At 35.1% G+C, this 23,647-nt stretch overlaps 1 protein-coding gene across 3 annotated transcripts; it reads left to right on the forward strand.

Moving 5' to 3' along the window:
* The first annotated feature begins 16,490 nt into the window (after window positions 1-16,490).
* LOC113358743 lies at window positions 16,491-22,623 on the forward strand. 3 transcript variants are annotated; one of them, XM_026602401.1, is made up of 12 exons: window positions 16,491-16,692; window positions 17,459-17,559; window positions 17,805-17,985; window positions 18,077-18,097; window positions 18,227-18,367; window positions 18,460-18,553; window positions 19,246-19,766; window positions 19,984-20,089; window positions 20,746-20,801; window positions 21,369-21,475; window positions 21,615-21,702; window positions 21,878-22,623. In XM_026602401.1, the coding sequence occupies exons 1-12, from the start codon at window positions 16,528-16,530 to the stop codon at window positions 22,217-22,219; spliced, it is 1,923 nt and encodes a 640-aa protein (XP_026458186.1). In that variant the 5' UTR covers window positions 16,491-16,527; the 3' UTR covers window positions 22,220-22,623. The 3 variants fall into 3 exon arrangements, with proteins under 3 accessions (XP_026458186.1, XP_026458185.1, XP_026458187.1); XM_026602400.1 differs by having other exon boundaries at window positions 18,077-18,367; XM_026602402.1 differs by having other exon boundaries at window positions 18,077-18,367; window positions 21,644-21,702; window positions 21,878-21,933.
* The last annotated feature ends 1,024 nt before the right edge of the window (window positions 22,624-23,647 follow it).

Below are 23,647 nucleotides of genomic sequence, written 5' to 3' on the forward strand. Positions count from 1 at the left end.
GCTCTGATACCAATTGAAAACGCGGGGGGTACCAAAATACACTACCACTTTCTTCTTAGGCAATCTGTATGGACAAACTCAATACAACTCCGAGAGTTAAACTCAATCAAGGAATAATATCTAGAATTATATATATATCTCTCTCTCTCATGTGATTAGAACGTTTACAGAAACAAGTCTATGAACTTAATCATAAAGAGATTACTTGGACTATACCAAAGACCAATGTCCAAGAGTCAATCAAGTCGTATCCAACAAACTAGGTCAGATGTATGTACTATGATTGATCAACATAAAACCTGTGATATTTCAATTATAAAGATAAACGATATAATGCGAAAAAGAAATAACACATACACCAAAAGTTTTGTTAACGAGGAAACCGCAAATGCAGAAAAACCTCGGGACCTAGTCCAGATTGAACACCAAATTGTATTAAGCCTCTACGGAAACTAGCATACTACCAATTAACTTCGGATTAGAATGTGGTTGATCCCTAAAAGGTATCCCACCGATTAAGGTACAATCGTGCTCCTTACGCTTCTTGAATCCTAACAGGACTCTATGCAATTCATTCCCTTAGATGACGTCACACCAACTAAGAGTTTCTTCAACTCAATTGAAGACCTTGAACCAATCTGCCTCCCACAGATTAATCCTATATATGATTTCCTTTTACAATCAAATAGTTTGATCAAAGGTGATGGAAATCGATAACAATAGACAAAGCTTAGCTAACCTCAAAATCCGGACTTATGCAACCCGAAGTGCAGCCTAGATTATTATGCACCTCACAAGTATAAAACCTTTGGAATCAACAAAGTTTGAGACAAAGAGAACTTTGATGATTTTTATCTATCTTGATTGATGGATAAAGATCAACAAACAATCAAGATCAGGATACTCGAGTTATCAAGGAAAGATAACTGGACCTGGCTTTACGAATCCATATGAAGACTTTGTAGTCGCTAAACCCTAAAAGGGTTAGGAAAAGCTCGACTCTAGATACAACTAGGACACACCAAAAAGTAGTTTCGGGATTCAAAGATCCCAGTTTCTTGAAGTTCCCCTTTTATAGACATTTGAAGCATAGGTTGCTTTAGGTTTAAGCATAGCTTTGGAACCAAGCAATCAATATCCATCGTTAGATGAATCTTTGAATCTTATTTACATAAGCAAGATATACACTCTAGCTAGGTGAAACCATAACCGAACCGTGTACAAAGATTATGTTCAACATGGTTAGACGAAACTAGTCGATTTGAACTTAAAAGCTTAATACTCATTTTTACGAACATATACGACATTAATCTTGAGTCACAATCATGTGAACAAATAAGTCTAGTATTTTTAGAGAATTAATCAAATGATAATTATCTCGTATAAATAATTTAATTGCACTTGAAGATACTCGACATGGTTAGTAAATGCACAAAGTACAAATACATAGTCGTTCGTGACTCAGATCAGTCATAGTACGTGTACCAGTTTGTAAACATTTAACGAAACCAAGTTCCGGAGTCAATAAAACTACTTAAGTGTGCGTACCGGTTTGGAAACCTTAAGACTACGACCGGTTCCGGAGCCCACATAACTATTTTGGTTTAAGTACCAGTTTGGGTACTTAAACCGAGTTCAGGAACACAAAACTATTTTGGTTTGCATACCAGTTTGTAAACTAACTAGGTTTTGTAACCACAGTTCCTAAATGGTTTGCATACAAGTATGCATATCGATATTGTTCACGATTTGAACATATTTTCACATGATATATATAAGAATATGCGTACTACAAATCTGCAAGTCGATATATAGCTACTCTGCTACGTGTACGAATACATGTAATACGGGTTTGGACTTATAACAGTCTTCCAGTTTGTAAGACTGATAACACTATCTTGTATTTGAATATATAGTAGTTCTATATTTATATTTATATCGATTCATAACATTCCTGAATACCATCAATGACACATATCACTATCCCAGGATGTTTTTGAACGATAAAACTTGAATCATGATTTTGATTCCGAACAATAAACTGTCTTTAACCGAAATTCATCAAGTATGAACAAATATTCATTAAACTTAGTCATTATATTTCAAGAAATAATTATCAAGATAAACTTGACTCGAAATTCTTGTCTATGCGTAATAGTGTAATTAGGTACGCGACATCGTCTCAGTGATAGAAAAGTGAATATAACTTGAGGAATAGGTGGTTTAGTCTTCACTTACCTTTTGTTGATGAAGTTCTCCAAAAGCTTTGGTTGATCTTCTCCTTCAAACGATAGAACGTAATGATGACTGTCGTGATCCTTTGTTTCTCAACTACATTTTTATCCTAGTCTGAGACTTAACTAAATGTAGACTAGAAATCAAGATATAGTTCTGACAACTAATGAAAAGACGAGGGTACCCTTTATTTTCAACCTATAAGTCCTCTTACCAAAAGTGATCGTCTATGGACAGAGTCGAGAAAATACAACAAATCGGTATTCACACTTTGTGTGATTGTCTATGGATACGAGATCGATAAAATACCACTACCAAAAAGTGATACTTGATAATAGGTTCGGACTTAACCAAACTCTATAGGATCACTATCAAGTATATCGAAGTTAGTGTTTGTGCAATTTACTTTAAATTATCTAAACAAATATAATTACGGAAAACAAAAGTAAATCACACAACAAGATTTTGTTAACGAGGAAAAATGCAAGTGCAGAAAAACCTCGGGACCTAATCCAGAATTGAATACTCTCAGAATTAAGCCGCTATACAAAATCTACACCAATTTCGTATAGTTGAGACCAAGCAACTACCCCTCGTTCACTTAGTTTCCTCGGTATCCCTAGGCTTCCGTCTTTGAAGGTCACGCACTGGTACAATTCCTTTGGATCGTACTCCAAATAGTAAAGGAACAACAAATATGTTTGGTAACAACTCTATTGATTCTTTCAAGATAAAGATATCTCAAGTCATATGCAAAGGATCTTCCGTTTAATCTAATAAACTCCTTTGCCTGGTTAGATCAATATATCCAATAACTACAAAAGTAGTTAAGTTTAGATTCATAATCAATCAATATAGATTCTAACAAGAAACTATAAGGTGATTCCGATTTCACGCAATTAATCAATCGAATAAATCCAATTCTAGTTGGATCCCAGACGATCAAGGTTTGTGCACACACAAATATATGAAAACTAAATAAGAAATCTTCTTCGTCTTCAAATCTTCTTTAATATTCAATAAAAACCTGCACAACTCCACTTGAATCTCTTGTGATCAATCACACACAGAACGGAGTCTGTTAACAATGGATTATCACAAGATGTCTTTAGATCTACAAACAGTTCTAAAGATCCCGTCGATACTTCGATCTAGTTTGAGTGAATCTTATATCAGAAGAGAAGATTCTCAAGAATAAACAAACTAGGTGCAATCAAAGTTTCAACAACTTTTAGTCAATCAAATCAATCAAAAACTAATAACACTGCAATTATCTAGTTTCCCACCAAATGTACTCGTAGAGCTTCTTGATCCCACAGAAATCTTTAAACGAGCGGTCGTAAGAGATTTCACCTAATTAGGATAATTTCCTCTTCGATTAGACGGCTCCACCAGAAACAACAAGGATGAAGTTTGCCTGGCTCTTTAGGATAGTTTTCTAAAAATGAAAACTTAGGTATTTATATATCAAGGACGTTTGGACACCAAGGAATTTCCAAAATCGAAGATATTCTCAAGATATGCAATGAATAGCAAAATTCGATTTTCCTAATTCCAATAAATGCTTGTCCAAAATTTCTGAAATCTCTCAACAGAAAATCTCCAACTAGTAAATGCACATTACTAATTTTTATTCTCTAGATATATGCATTTAATTGTTGGGAATTAAAGCATATAAAACCAAAAACCTTAATTAAAAGATTCTCAATTTATTTCGGCACATTATCTCCTTGAGTACTAAGGAATATCTTTGAACAATAAATTATAAGAGTTATTGTACGTGTTCAAAGTATGTTGACATCTTCTCAGTGTAAATCCTTATTCATATTTACATGGATTTACATTCTTGGAATCGGTTATACCACACTTCCAAACAAGTTTAGAATTGGTTGACCTGTATTCCAAGATAACTATGTGATTAATCAAATATCAAATCACATACATGGGTTCAATCGGTTCTACCAATCACTAGGATAGGTTATACCTCAACATGGAAATACTTGTGATCGGTCACACAAGTTACCAGGACCGGTTACCATATTCAATGGTATTTCTTTTGATCAGTCACATCAGTTACCAGGTTCGGTTACACCAATTACCAGGACCAGCTACCAATTACAAGGATCGATTACACAACACTTTGTGATCGGTCACACAAATTACTAGGACAGGTTACACCAATTACTTGGATCGGTCACTGATGGGTTTTCGTAGGCTCAAAAAATTAATAATCTTATTTCCACATAATTAACTGGTAATATAATGGAAGTAAGGATCGTTCCCACGAAGAGCAGTGAGTTTTAGTTGTCAAAGTGTCATAAAGGGGGGTTTTGTTTTAGATTTCGAACAAAGTAAATAAAAGAAATTTAAAATATTAAGTTGTAAGCAATAGAGAGAGATATGATCGAGTAATCCTTCTTCGTGAATAAACCGTCAATGAGTTATTATAATTACCTACTAGTCGCATAGATTATCACCAATCGTAGAATAACAACTAGATCAGTGTTATCCCCTAAATTCCTTATATCACTGGATACAGAAGTTCTCACCTACCAGATTCTATTCAAAGAACCACCAAGTAGTAGATCACTCAAGGTGTAATCCAATCGAATGCTTTATCTTTTGTGAATTTATAGGTTGATCCTACTAGTTAGACTCTTAGATCAAGGTCCACTTTTAAGTATTGTTTATACACACAATCGCTCCACAGAATCCCTCTGTAAGGTTTTGTGTTCTCTACTTGTGTACAAGTTATTCGACGATTACTTATCTCCTAACTTAATACTAGCAATAGATTGAATCAACAAATAAATTTAGTTGGCCACCTAAACAATCTATCAATCAATCACAAATATTCAAATAGTATAAACAAACGATAATCATATGAAGAACTTAAAAGTAGATTAATATAATAACTCAAATCTTGTTTACAACTTAGAATTCATCCTCAATCAATAGGTGTTTAGATACTCATGGATGTAGAAACATCCATGATATACATATGAGAGAAGTAAAGAGATAACGTTACGATTCATAATCGCTCCGTATGATGTTTCTTCTCTCCAAACCCTCACAATTTCGTGACCTAATGATGTGATATCATTTTACATAACCTAACACCTTTTTATAGGTTTACATTGCTTGGTATTCATGTATTGAATCCGACCTAAAATAACGAAATAACGTTCCCAAACGTGCCCTTAGGCCTTCCAAGGAGTTTATGCACGTTTCCTACTACCTAAGTTTGCGAACCCAGTCCGCAAACTTCAAATTCCAGCAGAAATCTTCGGAATTAAGTATGAGATCCCGGTATGCGAACCTAGTTCCCGGACTTCACTGTCTTCGTATTCAATAGAAGCTTATTTTGGCCACAACTTCTTCATCCGAACTCGTAATGACCTCATTCTTTTTATCTTTCAATTATCTTCAAGATGATGATGAGAAATCCTTAATTTGAATGAGTTAAGATCGGTCTTTGGCCCTTCTCTTGATTATGTGTGTTTTGCTCCTTTTCGTCGCATTTCTTCCACTTCTCTTGGACTTGGATACTTCTCTTCCTAGCTCTTTTCAGCACTTTGTAGCTCCTTTTTGGATGATTCACCTAATAGAGGCAAATAAGAGAAAACAAGAGTAATAATACGAAAATATGCAAGAATAATAGCTAAAACAAGTATGGAATGGACACTAAAATCATATGAATTATGCACTTATCAGTCACACCAATTACAAATATCGATCATACCATCTCATGGTGATTACTTAGGATCGGTTACACCAATTACTAAAAACTATTCATACCAAATCATAAGTCAGGCATTATGATTAGTTATACCAAGATACATAACAAAGTTACGATCAGTTCTACCATCTCACACACATAACAAAGTTACAATCGGTTCTACCATCTCACACATATTGGTAATCCAAAGATTTGGAATGAATAGCCGTACCAATAATCCTAATTGTTTCCCTTTCGATTCATAAAACAAGTTCATGAATGTACTTCCTTTAAACAAATTTAAAACATTGTTTCTTAGAATGAAATCTTCACCATTACCACGTAATCATAACAGTATATGTAATATTATGTTGATGTCATATCTACGAAGTTCAAAAGATAAGCGATATACTTCGCAGTCTAATTCCCGAATACTATGATCATACAAATATGACCATGTCACATCACTAGAGTATCATACAATATGTATAGTATATACAGCTTCACAGTTATGTTTTTAATATAGCACGACTTGAAAGATACGTTAGGAATAAAATAATTCAAGTCTACTAACCTCAAGAGGAAGGATGATGTCGCCGTTGTAGTTCGCTTCTTCTTCACATTCTTCAGGTCTTCGGAGTAATACTTGTATGTCTCAATATTCTTAGACTTTCTAGTATAACCTAAACGAAGTTGACTCTAGTATATAATCAATAGATTTTAGATGAGTTTTGACGCACTAAAATATGACAACCAAACTTGACATACCAACGCTTGGTGAGTTCAACCGAGCTATGCTCTAACAACTAAATGTGACAACAAGCTTGAGATAGCAACACTTTTGAGTTCGACCGGACAATGCTCTAACACATGTCAGTAGAATTCGGTGTTACTATTATTAAGGGTGATGCAACATAAATGTATCAAACTACATATACCGTTGTCTTGGTGATTGTTTCGGACAATACAATGATTTCTGAAGTTGACACACATAATCTTCCTTACCGAAAACTTCATAACCAATGAGTTGTGACATGTAAATGTCATCCTAGATATATCCATGCAAGAAATCAGTCTTGACATCTAGTTTCTCCAGATCTAAATAAAAATGTGCCACAAATGCTAAAAGGAGTAGGATGGAAGTACGCTTTATAACCTGAGAGAAAATTTTATTATAATATACACCTTTACTTTGTGCACATCCATTTATCCACTAAGCTTGTCTTATATTCGTACATCATCAACGACACCTTCAAAATTTGGAACTTTATCCTTCATATAAACCCACTTGCAACCAATCTTCTTTCGATCCTTGGAAAACTTAACATGTTCACAAGTGCCATTCTTACGAAGAGACTTCATCTCCTCATCCATAGTTATCTTTCACTCAATGACATGAGTAGTATTCATCATCTATTTGAAGGTAAACAAATTATTTTCAAAGATGGACAATGTGTAAGAAATATTATCCTCATAACCATAAAAAATTGGTGCATTGATTTTAATTCTCTCATGTTGATACGCCAAGGATGTAAGTAATCTCAACCTGTTTCCGAATAGGTTCCTCATTAGAACCTCAACCTCAACACCATCTTCTACATTTGATTATTTTCCTTTTTTTTGTAGTAGATGAACTGGAAGCTCTTCGCTCCACTTGCATCGAACTATCTTCAACACCGTTATAACACTTACTTTAAATTTGAGAGAGCTAACCTGTGAACTTCTAAGAGTCAAGCATATATTTCTCATTAAAGGTCATGTCACGACTATGAATTTCTTCAATTTTGGACACCATAGACGATACCCCTTAAAACCTTCTGGATAACCTTAAATAATTACTTTCTTTGCCCTAACACCCAACTTATCTTCTTTGACATGAAAATAAGTTGGGCAACCAAACACCTTCAAATTAAATAAACTGGATAATTACGGTCCATACTTCTATCCATGACTTGCACTGAATAGCTATTGATGGTGATCGATTTGCTAAATAACATCCATAGTAATTGTTTCGGCCCACCAAATCTTGTCCAAACTTGTATCTGGAAACATGTATTATGTTCTCTCAATTAATGTGTGATATACATTCACCCATTATTTTTCTATGGTGTACCTTTGACTGTAAAGTGCCTAACGGTACCTTGTTCCTCAAGAAACTGCTTCAATGGGTCTTTGATGTATTCACCGCCATTATCAGAATGTATCCTCTTAGCCACACGACCAAGTTTTTTTTGTACCATGGTCTTTCACTTCTTAAACATCTATGTGACTTCACTTTTATGCTTCATGGTGTGAAGCCAAACTCTCTGTGAAAATTCATCGAGAAAGGTCACGAACCACCTAGTGCATTTCTTAGAAATTGTATGAGAGGGACCCCAAACATCCGAATGGATGTAATATATCATACCATGTATGTGGTGTACGTACAACAATACCAAAACTGCTCACGCTGCTTTCCTAAGATACAATGCTCACATAAATCAAGCTTGCATGCATTGTCGCCTCCAAACAAGCCTTTATTTCTCAATACAAACATACCTTTCTCATTCATATGCCAAAGACTCATATGTCATAAACGTGTTGAACCCACCTGTTTATCATCAATCGACTGGGAAACTATATCTCCTTGTAGGAAATACAGATTACCATGACTCGCACCATCCATCTTCAAACTACCATCGTAATATATCTTTGAGAATCTATATTCTGCAACATACTTGTATCCGAGAGATCCAAGTACTCCTAACGAATCAAACTCTTCCTCAAATTTGGAACATGTCTAACCTCTAAAAGTATTTTGATTTTACCATATGGACGAACCTCTACCATACTAACTCCAACTGTTTTGCATGCATTATAATTACCCATCATAACAATACCATCATTCACCTTTCTGTAAGTGGTGAAACGGTCCCTATTGGGGCACGTATGATGCGAAGCACCAGAATCAAGCATCCAACAATCATTAAGATAACTGTTTGATGTAACGGTTAACACCTCCTGATTGAAACCACACATCGGATCCCTCAAAACTTCACTTCCTTCTACAACTGATGCAAAAACATGTTTCTAATTTGATCGGCGGTAATGTTTCTCATCCCTTTCCTTACGTTTAGGACAATCAACCCTCATATGACAAGGTTTACGATAATAATAACAGTCAATGTTTTTCGTTTTGAAATAAGAACGATTCTTCGACTTCTTAGCACCAATTTTACCTCTATAAATAAACAAGCCTTCAACTTGTACTTCATCAACAAACTCTTATTTTTGAAAAGCTTTGTTTTGTAAAGTCGAAACCATATCATCAAAAACTACTTTATTATCACATTCTGTGTTCTATTCTCCTTCGGATTTCCCACTCAACAAGTAGTTCACAAAAGTATCATAGGATGAAGGTAAAGAAAATAATGATAATATTATATATTTATCCGTACTCGAGTTAGTAAGATATTCGATAAATCGAAACAAATATTAAACTCATTAATATGATCGAACAAAGACTTACCCGAAGACATCCAAAAAGCATGAAGTCTATGCTTTACGTAAAGTTCTGAAGGCAAGTCTTTCTGCAAATAGAGCTTCTCTAGATTTTTACCACAACACCTTTGCCGAACTTCACCCTAAAATTTATGAGTGATTTCCATCGAAAAACATAAACAAATAGTTGAACATGCCTCCATTCAAGATTAACCAACTTCCCATCATTCCAATCCTTTGGTAACACCCCTGGTTTCTCCTTGATTGCTTTGATTTATTTCATATTAACAAGAATATCTTTTACATCAATCTTTCATGATGTGAAATTATTCTTTCCATTGAACTTGATGATATCAAATTCGTGCACCTTCAATAAACTTCTACTTGATGTGGAAATAAATATCGTAACTTCTAACTATGATCCTTTCCACGCTCACCGCACCTCTTGTTGGTATTATATTGAGAGAATAATTCCACAAGACATTAGTTCTTTGGATTGATGTAGAATTAAAGAACAAAGAAATAAGATGCAACTAAAAGAAACAAGAAAGCAATAACACACCAGATTTAACGTGGTTCGGTAATATGCTTACGTCGACAAGAAACTACAATCAATTTTTATTATAGAACTTCTTACTGAGAATTAATCAGTTAATCGATTAAATAATCAATCGTAAACTAATCACTCAGAAGAAAAAAAAACTCTCTCTAAGAACAAGAATGTTCTATCACTAAAATAGATCTTTCTACCCAAACTAGCTTATAAAAGTGATTATGAAACATGTCTTTTCTATATGCCTTCTAAACCTATTTATATACGTCACAAACTTAGGATCCAATTAAACCTATACTTCGAGTAAACTTATTTCCCAAGTAAACTTAGCTCCCAGGTAACGTAGGATGCGCTTGGCACCGGTGGAATTGGAATTCTATGTAGTTCCAAGTACCCGAAATTCCAACCATCTCCATTTTAATAATTAATCTTTTGCATGAAAGGAAAAATATATGGAAAATCTGGATGGAAATCAAACTCTAGGTGTTTGGCACGGGATGAAATTGGTGATACTGAAAAACCTATTTTTGCTTTCCTACTTTCATAGTTGCACAAGTAGTCTGGTTTTAACTTTTGACAATGAAAAATACCCTCTGGAAGTGACGACGATCTACTGACTTCCAACCGACAATCACATGTAAATACTGCATCCATAAAAAATTTGATCGTGATAATTGTTCAACACAAGTGTACAGATATTGCGACAGATATTTATCACATGTTCTGCAAGCTTACATTACAAATAAACGTGAATTACGATATGAGATTCACTGCCAAAAGAAATTGGATTCAACTGCCAAACCAGTCATAACTGAGAACATTTTGCTTCACAAAAACTTAGGAATTATGCGCTTTGGTGCTGTTGTTGTTCAAATCAGTCGCATGCGAAAGATGTACATCAGTGAGAAATTTAACTAGTAACATAAAATAAAGACAAGTGGGGAAAAGCAAACAAGAATACCCAAATGAATTTAAGGTTTGTTAGATTGTTATGACCCATAAGTGTGTCGAGTGCGAATGTGTGAGAGAAGTTTGTGAATACTGTTGTTGTTTATATAGACAATGTACAAATCTCATTATCAGGTTACTAAAAGAGGGATTCAAAATGTAACCAGAAGTACCAATGTCGATTAAAAAGTAAGTGAAGAAAAATAACACAAAACAAATGAAGATGGAAAGACTTGTACCTTTATTAGAACTGCGCAGAGCTAATGATTCCATCTTCAAAAGACGACGCAGTGGAAATATAAAGTTTGTATCTGTATCATTCGATATCCAAAAAAATCTACATATATAATATATAAAGATCGAGTCGAGCTTCTTCATTGTTCATATATAAAAGTTCAGCAGAACTTCTTCAAAAAATTGCCTGCCAGTTCAACTGTATGTTGTCCAAAAGCTAGTTAGTAGTGCCAGAGCATTAAAATACCCATCCAAAAAAGTTAGTATATTCCAAACTAATCCCCAAAAAAGTCCCTCTAATTGAGATCTTATCCATCCGTTTGTGCAGGGAATCGAATGATACACCAATCTAACTGCTCATCCTCCTTCATCTTGAAAAACATCTTAGTTTTTGTAGCGTCATTCACAAGATAATCAACAAGTTTCACACGCATGATAGAGGTTATATGCGGAAGTGCTCTTAGTGACTCAAATAAAACATCAACGTCAGGATTCATATCTATTTGGATCATATGATTTACAATGCTAGTAATGCCTTCTGCCATTTGGGTCATTGGTTCCTTTTTGGATTCTGCGTTCTCCCGATTTTTCATCTTCCTCTTATTCACATTATCTTTGGTAGTAGATGCGGTTACATTAGAAATTCGATTAGATGTACTACCAGTTGCTTCACTAATGTTAGCATGACCTACTGTCTCATAATTTCCATCATGATCAATTTCATGTGTTTCACAACCATCAGGTGCGATATCATCAGCTCTGAGATTATTTTCAGTAACAACAACTGTTTGTGCTTCACTACCAGTTGCTTGATCATTTCCGAAATTTATTCTAATCTTATCAATATAATTCAGGGACTTATCGCGGTATTTACTATACTGTGGGTTATGCTATAATCAAAAGAGATGCAAATTAATAACTTGCAAATATATAACATAATCCAAGTACATCAAAATGGTGAAAAAAAGTTACCTTAAGGAATTCCTTCCAAACCGATTCAGGAGCTGAAAGCGTATTTTTGTAGGATGCCTACCAAATCCACTTTTGTTAAGAAGAAAACTCATTGCAGCGTAGTTTCCTTCCATGTTTTCAGACGATTTTTCACGTTATCAACACTGATTTCTTGCTCTAACTTAGATTTTACGTTTGTTCGAACTTGCTGAAGAGCTACTGACTTCTAACCGTTGTCACCTTTGTTTCTTGTAGCAATTTGTTCTACCTGTGTATCAATCAGAACACGACCCATATCTGGATGCGATGACATGCGTGGCTTTTGCATTGTTTTCCGCTCTATTTATGTTTACTTTGTTCCGCAACCTGATATTCACTATTAATAATATTTCCAATACAGAGAAATCAAAAAATATCACATTTCATTTATAACATGCAAACTGGTACTCCAAATAAACCAAACAGAGTGAATATGCCAAACAATTACTAATTAGATAAAACACAGTAACAAATAATATATTTTCTCATAAACCACACAAAAAAAAATCTAACAACTCATACACATGATTTTTAACAAAAAACACAAAACATAATATAAGCTAATGATCTCTGGGGTTGTTAGGGTTATAAGCATTCCACATAGCTACGGCTAACTGATCTCATTTGGCTGTCCACTTAGGTGTTGGTAACAAATTAATAATTTGCTCCGTCAGTATAATTTCGGCCTCAGAATCCTCGGGTAAGTCTGGTTCATCATCAAATAAGTCTTCTGGATCGACCTTCTTGATATGATTATGGATGATACAACAAGCTATAACTAACTTAACTTGTGTTTTATATGGTAAGAACGTGAAAGTTCTTAGACAAGAAAATCTTCTTTTCAATGGCCCAAAACACCTTTCTAACACATTTCTCAGTAAAGAATGTTTATAATTATACAACTCTCTAGCATTTTATGGACGACGACCTTGATGATCCTTGAGGTGATAACGGGTTCCATAGTATGGTGTTAATAAACCAGGTGCATTTGGGTAGCCATCATCACCTAAGTAGTACTTCCCTAAAGTAGAAATAGGATATTAGTGTTTGACACTGTATTTCATGTAATGGCAATAAAAGGTATATAATGTGACAAAAGAGGAACAATCAAGAAAACGTAGTGTTTGCCACTAACCAGCTGGGACAGTAAAAGGATTAATTGGATGTCTTACAATAGAGTTTAAAACTCTCCCATCATGAGCTGACCCTTCCCATACATCTAGAACATAAGTAAACTTCATGTCAAAAGAACATATTGCAAGCACATTTTGACGTATATCACCCTTACGATTACAGAACCTTGGTTGATCTTCCGATAACACATAGGCATACATGTAAGTACCATCAAGTGCTCCAACAACATCCTTCCATGTTAGCGTAACTCAATAGGTAAACTCCAAATAATATCACAAAAAAAAAACAAACAAAAAATACAGCACCGCAAATACAAAGTTATCTCAAAAAATTGATGCCATGCACGAGGGAGACTACTGACTGCAGAAGATGATCTTCAATTGGTAGGTTTTAAAAGATCTGCTTGAAGTTAAATTATTTTGTCCAATACCTCATTAAAAAAACGACTAAATGTTTCCCCTGAACGTATAAAATCAAACGCAACGTGTCGGTCTTTAGTATCATGGCCAATAACAAGGAGGAACATTGCAACTTTCTCCCCAACTTTTACATATTTCGAGTCACACAAGCCCTAACTAAACTTTCATATAATGTGACAAAAGGGGCTTTGTACATTCTTAGTTCATTGTGACAATGCCTATCACTCTCCTATATAATCTTGCTAAATAACACTCTTTTTGAATATTTAGATACACTGGTGGTTAATCTGCAATAGATAGAGGTTGGTGTTCTGTTTCCAAACAAACCGCAAAAACATCCAGAAGAAATGAAACAAAAGATACGGTAGAACTAGGACAATTATTGTACGAGGTCTACCAAATGCTAGATGGAGAGGCGCATAATAGATCGATATGAACATCATGAGCATTCCTAGTTTTACCTATATTTTGTTTCATTTCTTTTGGAACAACGACAAATTTTTTTTTTGATTATGGAACTACGTAAAGTACTTCCTCCTCTTCACCTCTGCTATTATCCCAATCGACCATGCTAAAACTGATGGACAAGCTTATAACTAATATAGACACACGACAAGAAAAAACCACAAATCAATAAATTGCATGAAAACCCATATAACAAATTATACACAAATTAAAACACACAAGTAGATCAGATTCACAATTAGAGCAACAAGTAGATCAGATTTATAATTATACATCACAACAAGTAGTATTAATTCCTAAAAAAATGTAGGGTTTGATATATCCATTAAAAAAGAAGTAGATCAACTCATAATTTTACAACAAAACAAGTAGTAAGCAAAATTTAGTTACTGCAAAGTCCTACTTTAGTCTTATTTCGAGACTCAAAAGGATATTGAACTAGACCGACAACTAAACGCAATAGGAGTTCATGACACGAAGATGAAACATAAAAAAATGCAACCCATCCAATAAAATCAAGTAAAGGCTTTGGATCAGAGCTAATATCATCACAATTAAAGACCGATCGAATATAAAACACAAATTCATCAATACAAATAGATCTCACACCCCATTTAAACATCGTGTTGATTACCAAAATTTCTTTACTAGTTTATATAGGAACCCAAAAGTTAGGTCTTTACTAATCCTTAGAAGAAAAAAGTATAGGGTTTTATAGATAATCAAATAAGGAAAAATACTTTTATACAAGAAAAAGAACGACAACGATTTACTCATAGATGAAGGTGAAAATATGAGAAAAATATTGAGAGTTTCCTAGATTTGGATCCAGAGCTTTATCGTTGTGGCGGAGTTTTTCACGAAGAGGAGAAAGACATGGAAAAGGAAGAGAGAAGAGAGAAGAGAGAAGGACGAAAAATTGCTTTTTATATGGGTGGAAAATAAAGAGTAAATTCGAATTCCGAGGGGGTATCGTGTAACTTCTTTTCCACGGAATAAAGGAAAAAAAACTGACGGGAAAATGAAATCCTTCCTAAAATATTTACGCCAAACATCGTTAAAGTATATTACCTACTCCAACTACCTACCCTAACTGCACTCCACCCTCAAATCCATCGGTGCCAAGCACATAGAAAATTCCAAGAACCTTCTCTAAGAAATACCGAAAATTATCTAACATTTTACTCTTCCAAATATTTCTTCAATGATTCAGAACTCAATTCGTTTCTATTTCAAGAAAATACATCAGAATCTATAAAACAGAAATATATAAATTTTTTTAAAGAAAATCAAGATGTCAAATTTTACGACTCCGTTTATCATAACCTTTCATCCTGAAAATTTCCATCCGCTCAATAAGTTGTTTTTGATCATAAACACTATTGCATGTTAAGATAGCATGATTTGCTATACATTGCATGTCTTTCTTCTTCTTTGTTTTTAATTAGGTTTTCGTATACATTGTTTGGTTTATTCTTCGTGGAATTATCTTTACTTCATTACTTTGAACATCCGACGGTGATTCAGTTATAATTATCTTAGTCGTTAAGAACAATCAAAAGTCCTTAACATCATTATTATTTTTCTGGTCACCCGTGATATGCCTGATGATGGCAGTAAAGTTACTTCAAAAATGGGCATGTGGTTAGTAAGTGCGTTTATTAAGGGTAGTTTGGTCTAAATTATAGTAATATATTTTTTTTATAAGAAAGAGACTATTATTAGATAACTTAAACCAAAACATCAAATTCTTCTCGTTAGATTTTAACCAAATAGGGAAATTTGATGACCAAGACTTACTTAAACTAGTTGCTCTGGTTCCCTTTGCCAAACAATTACAACCTCATTTGACTCTTTGTGCATAAATAAAAATACATGGTTGTAAACTTCATGACAACATTCTTCAATCACTTATAATATTGTTATTTGTCCATACAACTCTCCCATTTACCGTACTTTTACATAGTAATACATTGACTAGATCCAAGTTAACGAGTGTTAGTGGAGATTTTGGCCCTGCTCGAATCCGCGACAAATAACAATTTTGACGAGGTCTCCGTGTCAAAAACAAATAAAACAACCTTAAAACTCTCATCCGTTGGATGCCTTTAATTACGACCGTTTATGTATCTTTTTAGGCTAATCCATCCGATCACTAGTCACCAAACAACCTCAGGTGTACAGTGTACTATCATCAGCCGATAACGAAGCCTATCTGAGTACTGCTGAGTAAGTTGGGGTGGAAATATCTAATTCCGTCTTATATAAATAAAAAGGCGGTTTCACGCGGAAGGAATGCATTCCTGTAAATAGACAGTAGGAAACAAAACCCTGTGTTGGTGGTGGTGGCGATGAGGATGGAGAAGGAAATGATGAATCACAATGAAGATGTCTTTAATGGAAACCCTAGATCTTTCCAGTTAGATAGAAAATCTTCATTAGCTGCTAAACTTAAATCGTCCATCTCTGATAAACTCATCCAACTGATTGGCGATCATATCGATGATGTTCTTGCTGTAAGTTTTTTTTTTTTTACAGATTCTAGTATTTGAAGTGAAGTTTGTGAATATAATGTTCAGATTATAGTATTTGAAGTAAAAGTTACAAGTTATAAACCCTAATTTCTCATTTTTGTTGAAATTTCTTCAGATGTTTTTTTTGGGTTTGAGCGTTTTTTTTTGTTCTTCTGATGATTTCTCTATCGGTTGTTAGATTTCTCGGTTTGGTTTGAGAAGAAGTATACATTAGGATGGGAAAAATGTGCAACCGATTGCTAGTTTTTTCTCAGTTTCATCATCAACTCTGAAATTATTTTTAAGCAATTTTTCTTGAGAAAAGTGTTAATACAACGTTCAGATGCTAGTATTTGAACTAGAAATTAAAAGTCGTAAACCCTAATTTTTCTTCGAGAGTCGTTTTAATAGTTTTTAGCTAGTATTTCTTCAGATTTTTCGATTTTGGCGTTCTTGAGGATTTCACCTTGGACAGTCAGATTTTCGGCAGTTATCTCATTTTAGGATGTGGAATGTGCAATAGAAGTATGTAACAAGTGATAGACCTTAAGATGACATCTCATCTGTGTTAACATGTAGATGTTCGTTAATGTACTTGTAAGTTTTTCTAGTTTTTTATGCTTTTATGTTGATATTTGTTGAAATTGATTTTTTTGGTTTTGTGAGTTATGTTCTTGATGATTCCATCATTGAGTTTAATATAATGTCCAGATTGTTAGGTTTTCCTGAGTAGATAATTGTTAAATTTTTAATTGCTGTATCTTTGTAGGAGTATATCATGGTTCTTGTTTGTAATGGAAAGCACCAGCATCAAGCCAGGGATGATTTGGAGGCGTTTCTCGGCGAAAAGAGTAGTGAATTTGTGTCCTGGTATTACATTGTTCCTCCAATTTGTTTCAGTAATAAATTAATTTTACAAAACCAGGTGGCTTTGATGCATTTTTTGTTCTTTGTTATTGATTTGGTGTAGTCTTTGTCTGTGGTATGATGTTTCTGGTTGGTTTCTTACAGGCTTTGTTATTATTCTTTGTTGACCTTTTTCTTCTTCTGTTCGACTGATTTGTCTGTCTGTCTGTTGTCTTTGTGTTTAACTTTACATGTCTGCATTCTTTCAGGCTTTGGGATGTTCTCTTGAGAGCTGTAGAACAATCACGTGTATTAACAAGTGACTTGTCGAGCTTAAAAGATGTGGTGGTTAGAGCTGCTTATAATGATGCTGTTGTAGATAAGGAACAAAGGGATTTCAGGTTAAAGAAACTTCACGATCATGAGAATGGAAATACTGATTACGAGCTGGTAATATATACTGAGTTTAATTACTATATGTTTGATATGCTAGTACATTTGTCATTTTGTTCAAAGTTTTGTGTATTACTATGCTCTGCAGTCCCACAGTGAAAAGTACCGGGTGAGCACCTCTTCACCTGCACCTGTTTCTTCTGGAGATGGGATATATGAAGTCTTCCAGCATACAAAATCTAAGTTTTGTCGTTCTTGGAGTGACATAATTAAGAAGGAATTGAACATAAAATTGCAGAAGAGCGAAGTTCCAGGAGATATGGTATCGGCTGAGGTTAATCATCGTGATATTGTGAAGCATGATTCTTCTAGAGTGGAAGTGTCTTCTGGAAATTTATCTGGTGGTGAGAAGAATGTTAGATATGAGGGGCAGAGAAAGGTTGGCACTGACCTTCTCTGACCTTAGTTATCTGAATCTATGTTTATTGCTGACTTCTCGTTTAACTTGAGCAACTGGATACTGTTGTTCAGATTGTCAAGAATAGCCGTGGTGAGCTGTTCCCTCGACATCAATCTTCAGTGGAGAGAAAATTTGGTTCTGCGAGTTCACAATCTGTGATGGCAGGTACTGTAGGTCTCTTGTATGAAATCTATGAGAACGAGTGTGCATCATTGTGAGGTTATTCTGTTTCATACATGAAATGATCATTTTTCTGATTTATTTGAAGATATATTCCATTGATCTCTGTGCCATATCTTAAAATTGTGGTTGACAGCATGAAATCTTGTCGAGCACTCTTTAGACCCATATCTTGCATGTGTTAGTTCACTAATCTGGATACACATACACCCTGATAATTTGTTAAGATTAGGTCCACCTTTGCCTTAGTTGATTTTCTGTTTGAATCTTTTCTTATCAGTTCCTCCAAGCTTTCAATTCATAAGATTGATGAAGAACAACTTGATATATGTTTATAGTGTTACGAAAACAAAGCCATATGCATCGATGAAATTTAGAATAGGCGAGAGTTGTCAAAACGATATATAGAGGGCTGCGTAAATTAGCAAATGATGATATATTTATCAGGACAGTGAACAGCTATTATAAATCGTATGCCTTAAGGATCTCTTTATCTATTTGAGTTACCAAGGCATCTGTGCGTAGATTTAGGGTTTGGAACTATGTGCACCATGGTAGGATTCACATGTATTTATAGAGTTGTACACTTCACCACTTCGGCAGGATATCTCTGTAGTTCTGTTAAGAACCAAATGAGAGAAGTACATGCTTAGAGGTGCAATTTTTAATTTATGCAGAAGGCCCTAATTTAAGGCTCCATCCTATGTCTGAAGTTCCTGGGAAAAAGCATTGGTTATCAGAACATAACTCCAGGCCACGAGGTAATGTTTGGGACAGATTAGGGAAGCCAAATGACGATAACACTGTTGGTAAACGCAATGGGATCGATGTCCACGGTGCTGAAGTTACAAGGAAAGCAGTGGCACATGATGACAGAAACCCTAGTTCAATGGTAAAAGATTCCCCAGTTCATAATAACTCCGACGGTCTCATCTCTGAGACTTGCTTTGAACGTAGACATCTCTGTAACACAAAGGGTGCACCAAATGATGCAAATAATTCTGGTAGGAAGAGGCAGTTTGGTGAGACTGATTATTCCAATGGCTCCAAGTGGTCGAAAACTGCTGTATCTAATATGGCATCTAAGTATCCAGCTGTACCACCCGGCACAAGAGCTAATTCAATGTCTTTGGTAGCTGGGCCTGGCGCTATTGTAAGTGGCGAGGATGGAAATACCAATCTTAAGCCCGTGGAAACTGTAAGAAGCAATTTTCCCCCCGGAGCTCATCTATAATATTTTGTTTGTTTTGCCCAAGTTATGTTTGTTTTCATGTGAACTATATACGGAACTTATATTGAGTAAAACGGATGTCATTTAGTATAATCTATATTCGAGGAAACCAATCCACTGTTTCAAATGGTAAGTATCCTGGCATTTTTTTTTTTTTGGAAAGTAACTGGCTTTTCTTGTGCAGGATGTTAAGATAAAATTGCATCCAGTTGATGTGAGAGGGTCGGAGCTTTGTTCAGAGCATGGTCAGAGGACAGTTGATGGTCATATTACTTCTTTCTCAAATGGTGGTAATGCTCTTATAATACTTCAATGCAACAAATCTTTCGATGCACATTTTGCAGTCCTAAGGCACATTATTTTTCCATCTGTTTCCTGATCTTAATGCTAGCCGAAGCCATTTCTGTTTCTATCACTGTTCAAAGTCATTAGTATGTTCGCTTGACTACTTAATTTGATTTTGGAGTTTGAAATCTTCTTGGCTCAAATATTTTTTGGAGCTGTATTTTACACATTTAAATTACATGAGTTTTAACGAAAAGTTGTCTTCCTTTACAAACTAGCATCTTGAATGGCAAACTTTTTGAAGGGTGCTGGTGTATTTTGTAAGTGCATATATACGTAGATCACTAAACTGGATTGCACTTGAAGTTAGACGTTATTGATGATTTGGATTAAAGGAGTCTCTGGGAAGAAATTTTACGAGATCCTGTTAGATGCTGGGTTTGGTTAAATCTGCCTTCGCGGTTACCTGAGTTCTGACTATTTTGGTGAATAGCACATTTGACCTGCACTGCTGTCCATCCTGTACTCTTCAGACTATTAGCATCCTCTTATTCTGTTTGTTTAGAGTAATTATTAATGTCAGCTGAGACCAATGGCCTACATGGTTGTCTGGCAAGAGACATTTTTCTTGCATGATATAATTTAACTTGTCCTTTTGCAGGTGCCATGAATTTTCAGGGAGAAGGTGATGACTCGAGAACTGTATTTGTTACTAATGTAAGTGCTTCGAAACATCTTTTTTGATTTGTTTAAATTGTTTTCCTAGTTGAAACTTAAACCCCATAGGAAGCGAGTTATGTTCAGGACCTGTCAACGTATGGCACCCCAAATTTGTTAGGAAATGACAACCAAATAAGGATTCAAAATCTGGTCCTTGTTCTGTACTAGGATAAGTTTTCTGTGCATGCAAAAATATTACTCGGTCCTGATTTTTCCATCTGTTGTAATATAGTCCTACCTTTTGATGACATATCAAAGGTCCCACCTCAAGGAAATATTGCATAGACTTGCTGCATGTATCTAAACATGAAAATGTTTTGGTTTGCATAAAGTTATTATTATGCAAGCATTCACTGCAAGCTGATAATAGGTAAAATTGTTAAAGAAATGTCTAGAACTAAAATTTTGATGAAGTCGAGAATTATTTTAAAAGTGTCAGCATGCGTCAAAACAACTCAGAAGTAAGTCCGTTGTAGACAGTTGTTGATTAGATCTTATATATGTTACTGTATGCATATTGTTGCATATAAGACACTTATGATTTTCCACTGTTAAAAATGTTAGGTTCATTTTGCCGCGACTGATGAAGCCTTGGCTTCGCATTTTTCCAAGTGTGGTGTGATATTCAAAGTAATCATACTCAGAGATGCAATAACTGGTCAACCGAAAGGGTACAATCTAATTTCTTCCCTTTTTCCTTAGTGGTACAGTTTGTCCTGTTTTTGAAAGACTTTTGAAAGGTTTTTCTCTGTTTTCTGCGGCAAGTTTTAAATAGTTGCTTAATGTTATCGGTTGGTTCTACAATTTTAGCTCTGCTTATATTACCTTTGGCGATGAAGAGTCTGTTGACAGGGCAGTGGCACGCAGTGGGAGCTCTTTTTGGTCTAGAACTTTACAGGTTAGCAACTGCATGTCCTTTAATTTAACTATTTGTCTTTTCTCTTTGTCCAAAATTGAGAATCATGGAAGAACAAGCTCTGTTCCAATTCCGGTCTTTTGGTTCCAAATATATCGAGTTGTTTTTTGTTTTCGTATTTGACTTTATCTTTTTCATTTCTGCTTTTGGATACTAGGTTATGAGAAAGTCTGAATTGGCGGGAGTGGTGAGGCCAACAACGCCACTACAAATTGCTGGGAGACTATCACAGTTATCTTGGTTTCAGCAGCAGCAGTTTAATAGCAACAATGTCAACCTTCAGAGACCATATCCAGGTTCCCATCATCAGTGGCGACGTGATCAGCAACCAGTAAATGAAAAGAATCTCCCTGTTTCTAACTCTACACAGCCAGCTTCAGGATATATCGCCGAGCATGATTTTGTCGATTCTGCAGATACTGTCCAGATGCATACACGTTCCCTCACTTATGTCAGAAACACCCAAACCCAGACCCTTGTAGCAGGATCTGCTATCTAAACTGCTGCAACAGCTTAATAAGAATCTGTTTATCCTCCTCACATTAGTTGTACACAGATAGCCACCACTACCACTACTTACTGCCGACGTAGTTATTGTTTTTAGAGAAACTACATGAGGTTGCTTATGAATCAGTCTAATTTTGCTACCTATTGAAGAGTACTATACAGTAGAACATCCTGTCCCTCCCACAATCAGTTATTCGGCTTTACCTTAGATGTTCCATGAGATCTTTACAACTGGGACAACTTGATCTCTGAGATACAATGTAAATATTAATATTCTATGGGCAATGGTTGGATATGTCAGTATAGGCATTTCCCATGTTACGTTGTTTGGGTGCCAATTTTAAACTGATATCAGAATTACAACAAACTTTTGCTTCTTGATGCATGTTTTCATCATTTCTATGGGTTCTTATCGTCAATTATGTTTCATGGTTTTTGGTTGATGTGCGGCTAAAGTTTTCTGCATTTGAATGAGGCCAGAGAAATTCATCCGCTCTTTCTATTTCTAGAGTAGTATGTTAAAACGATTTCTTTTGTTTATTAGGTTGGTACAGGAAGGATGGATTACATTCAGAAACTCCTCTGTATATCATTAACAAGTTTCTGTACTTCTTTCGTGCAGAAACTTTTGAATCAAGACTTTGCTCACGGTACTTTATGGCAGCTCTTAGTTACATGTATGTACTTGGAAAAGGGATACAAGTCTTCCTTTTGGGTCAACGTCCTTCCCTGTCTGTGGTTTCCAAGGCGACAGTCCAAATACAGATGCATATTTATAGCCCTTGATAAAACTTGTGCCTTCATTTCAACCACTTCGCAGCGTCACTGGTCAAAATACACTGATACTGTATCTGCTTGTGACCAATATATGCCAGCTCTGAAACCCAATTTCTGAACCATGCAAGTCTAATCGTTCTATTTGGGTGAACCATCTGTTGCCTAATTGGCGCGTAACTTTCATGTCTAAGTAAGGCTTGCATATATGATTTTTCTTTAACTTTCTTGGGATTAATATTCTCTCTGTTTCTAAAATAAAAGAGTTGGTATCACTTTTTCATTTTAGCTTAAAAGGTTAAGCAATAACTTCATCAATACTCTCTTACTAGGAAGAATCCAACTGCATGATCAACAAGCTAAACTGAAAAAGTGATGGTATTTACAGAAAATTATGTTTTCTGTTCATGACACATGAATATGTACCTTGAAAGTAATGAGACTACCTTGATACATACTGCGTGGGCTTTGATGGATCTTATCCCTCTTCATCGTGCAACAAAAGTATTGATCAATGATCAGATGACAACAGCCAATTGGTATTGGAGGTGTTTTTATGAAAAATTGGATTTTCAGCGACAATTTGTACATGGGTTTTCCTTCGTATGGGCTTAGTGCACTTCTTTGGGTACGGATTTTTGAAGAC

The sequence above is a fragment of the Papaver somniferum genome, chromosome 3, assembly GCF_003573695.1.
Source record: "Papaver somniferum cultivar HN1 chromosome 3, ASM357369v1, whole genome shotgun sequence".
Lineage (NCBI taxonomy): Eukaryota > Viridiplantae > Streptophyta > Magnoliopsida > Ranunculales > Papaveraceae > Papaver > Papaver somniferum.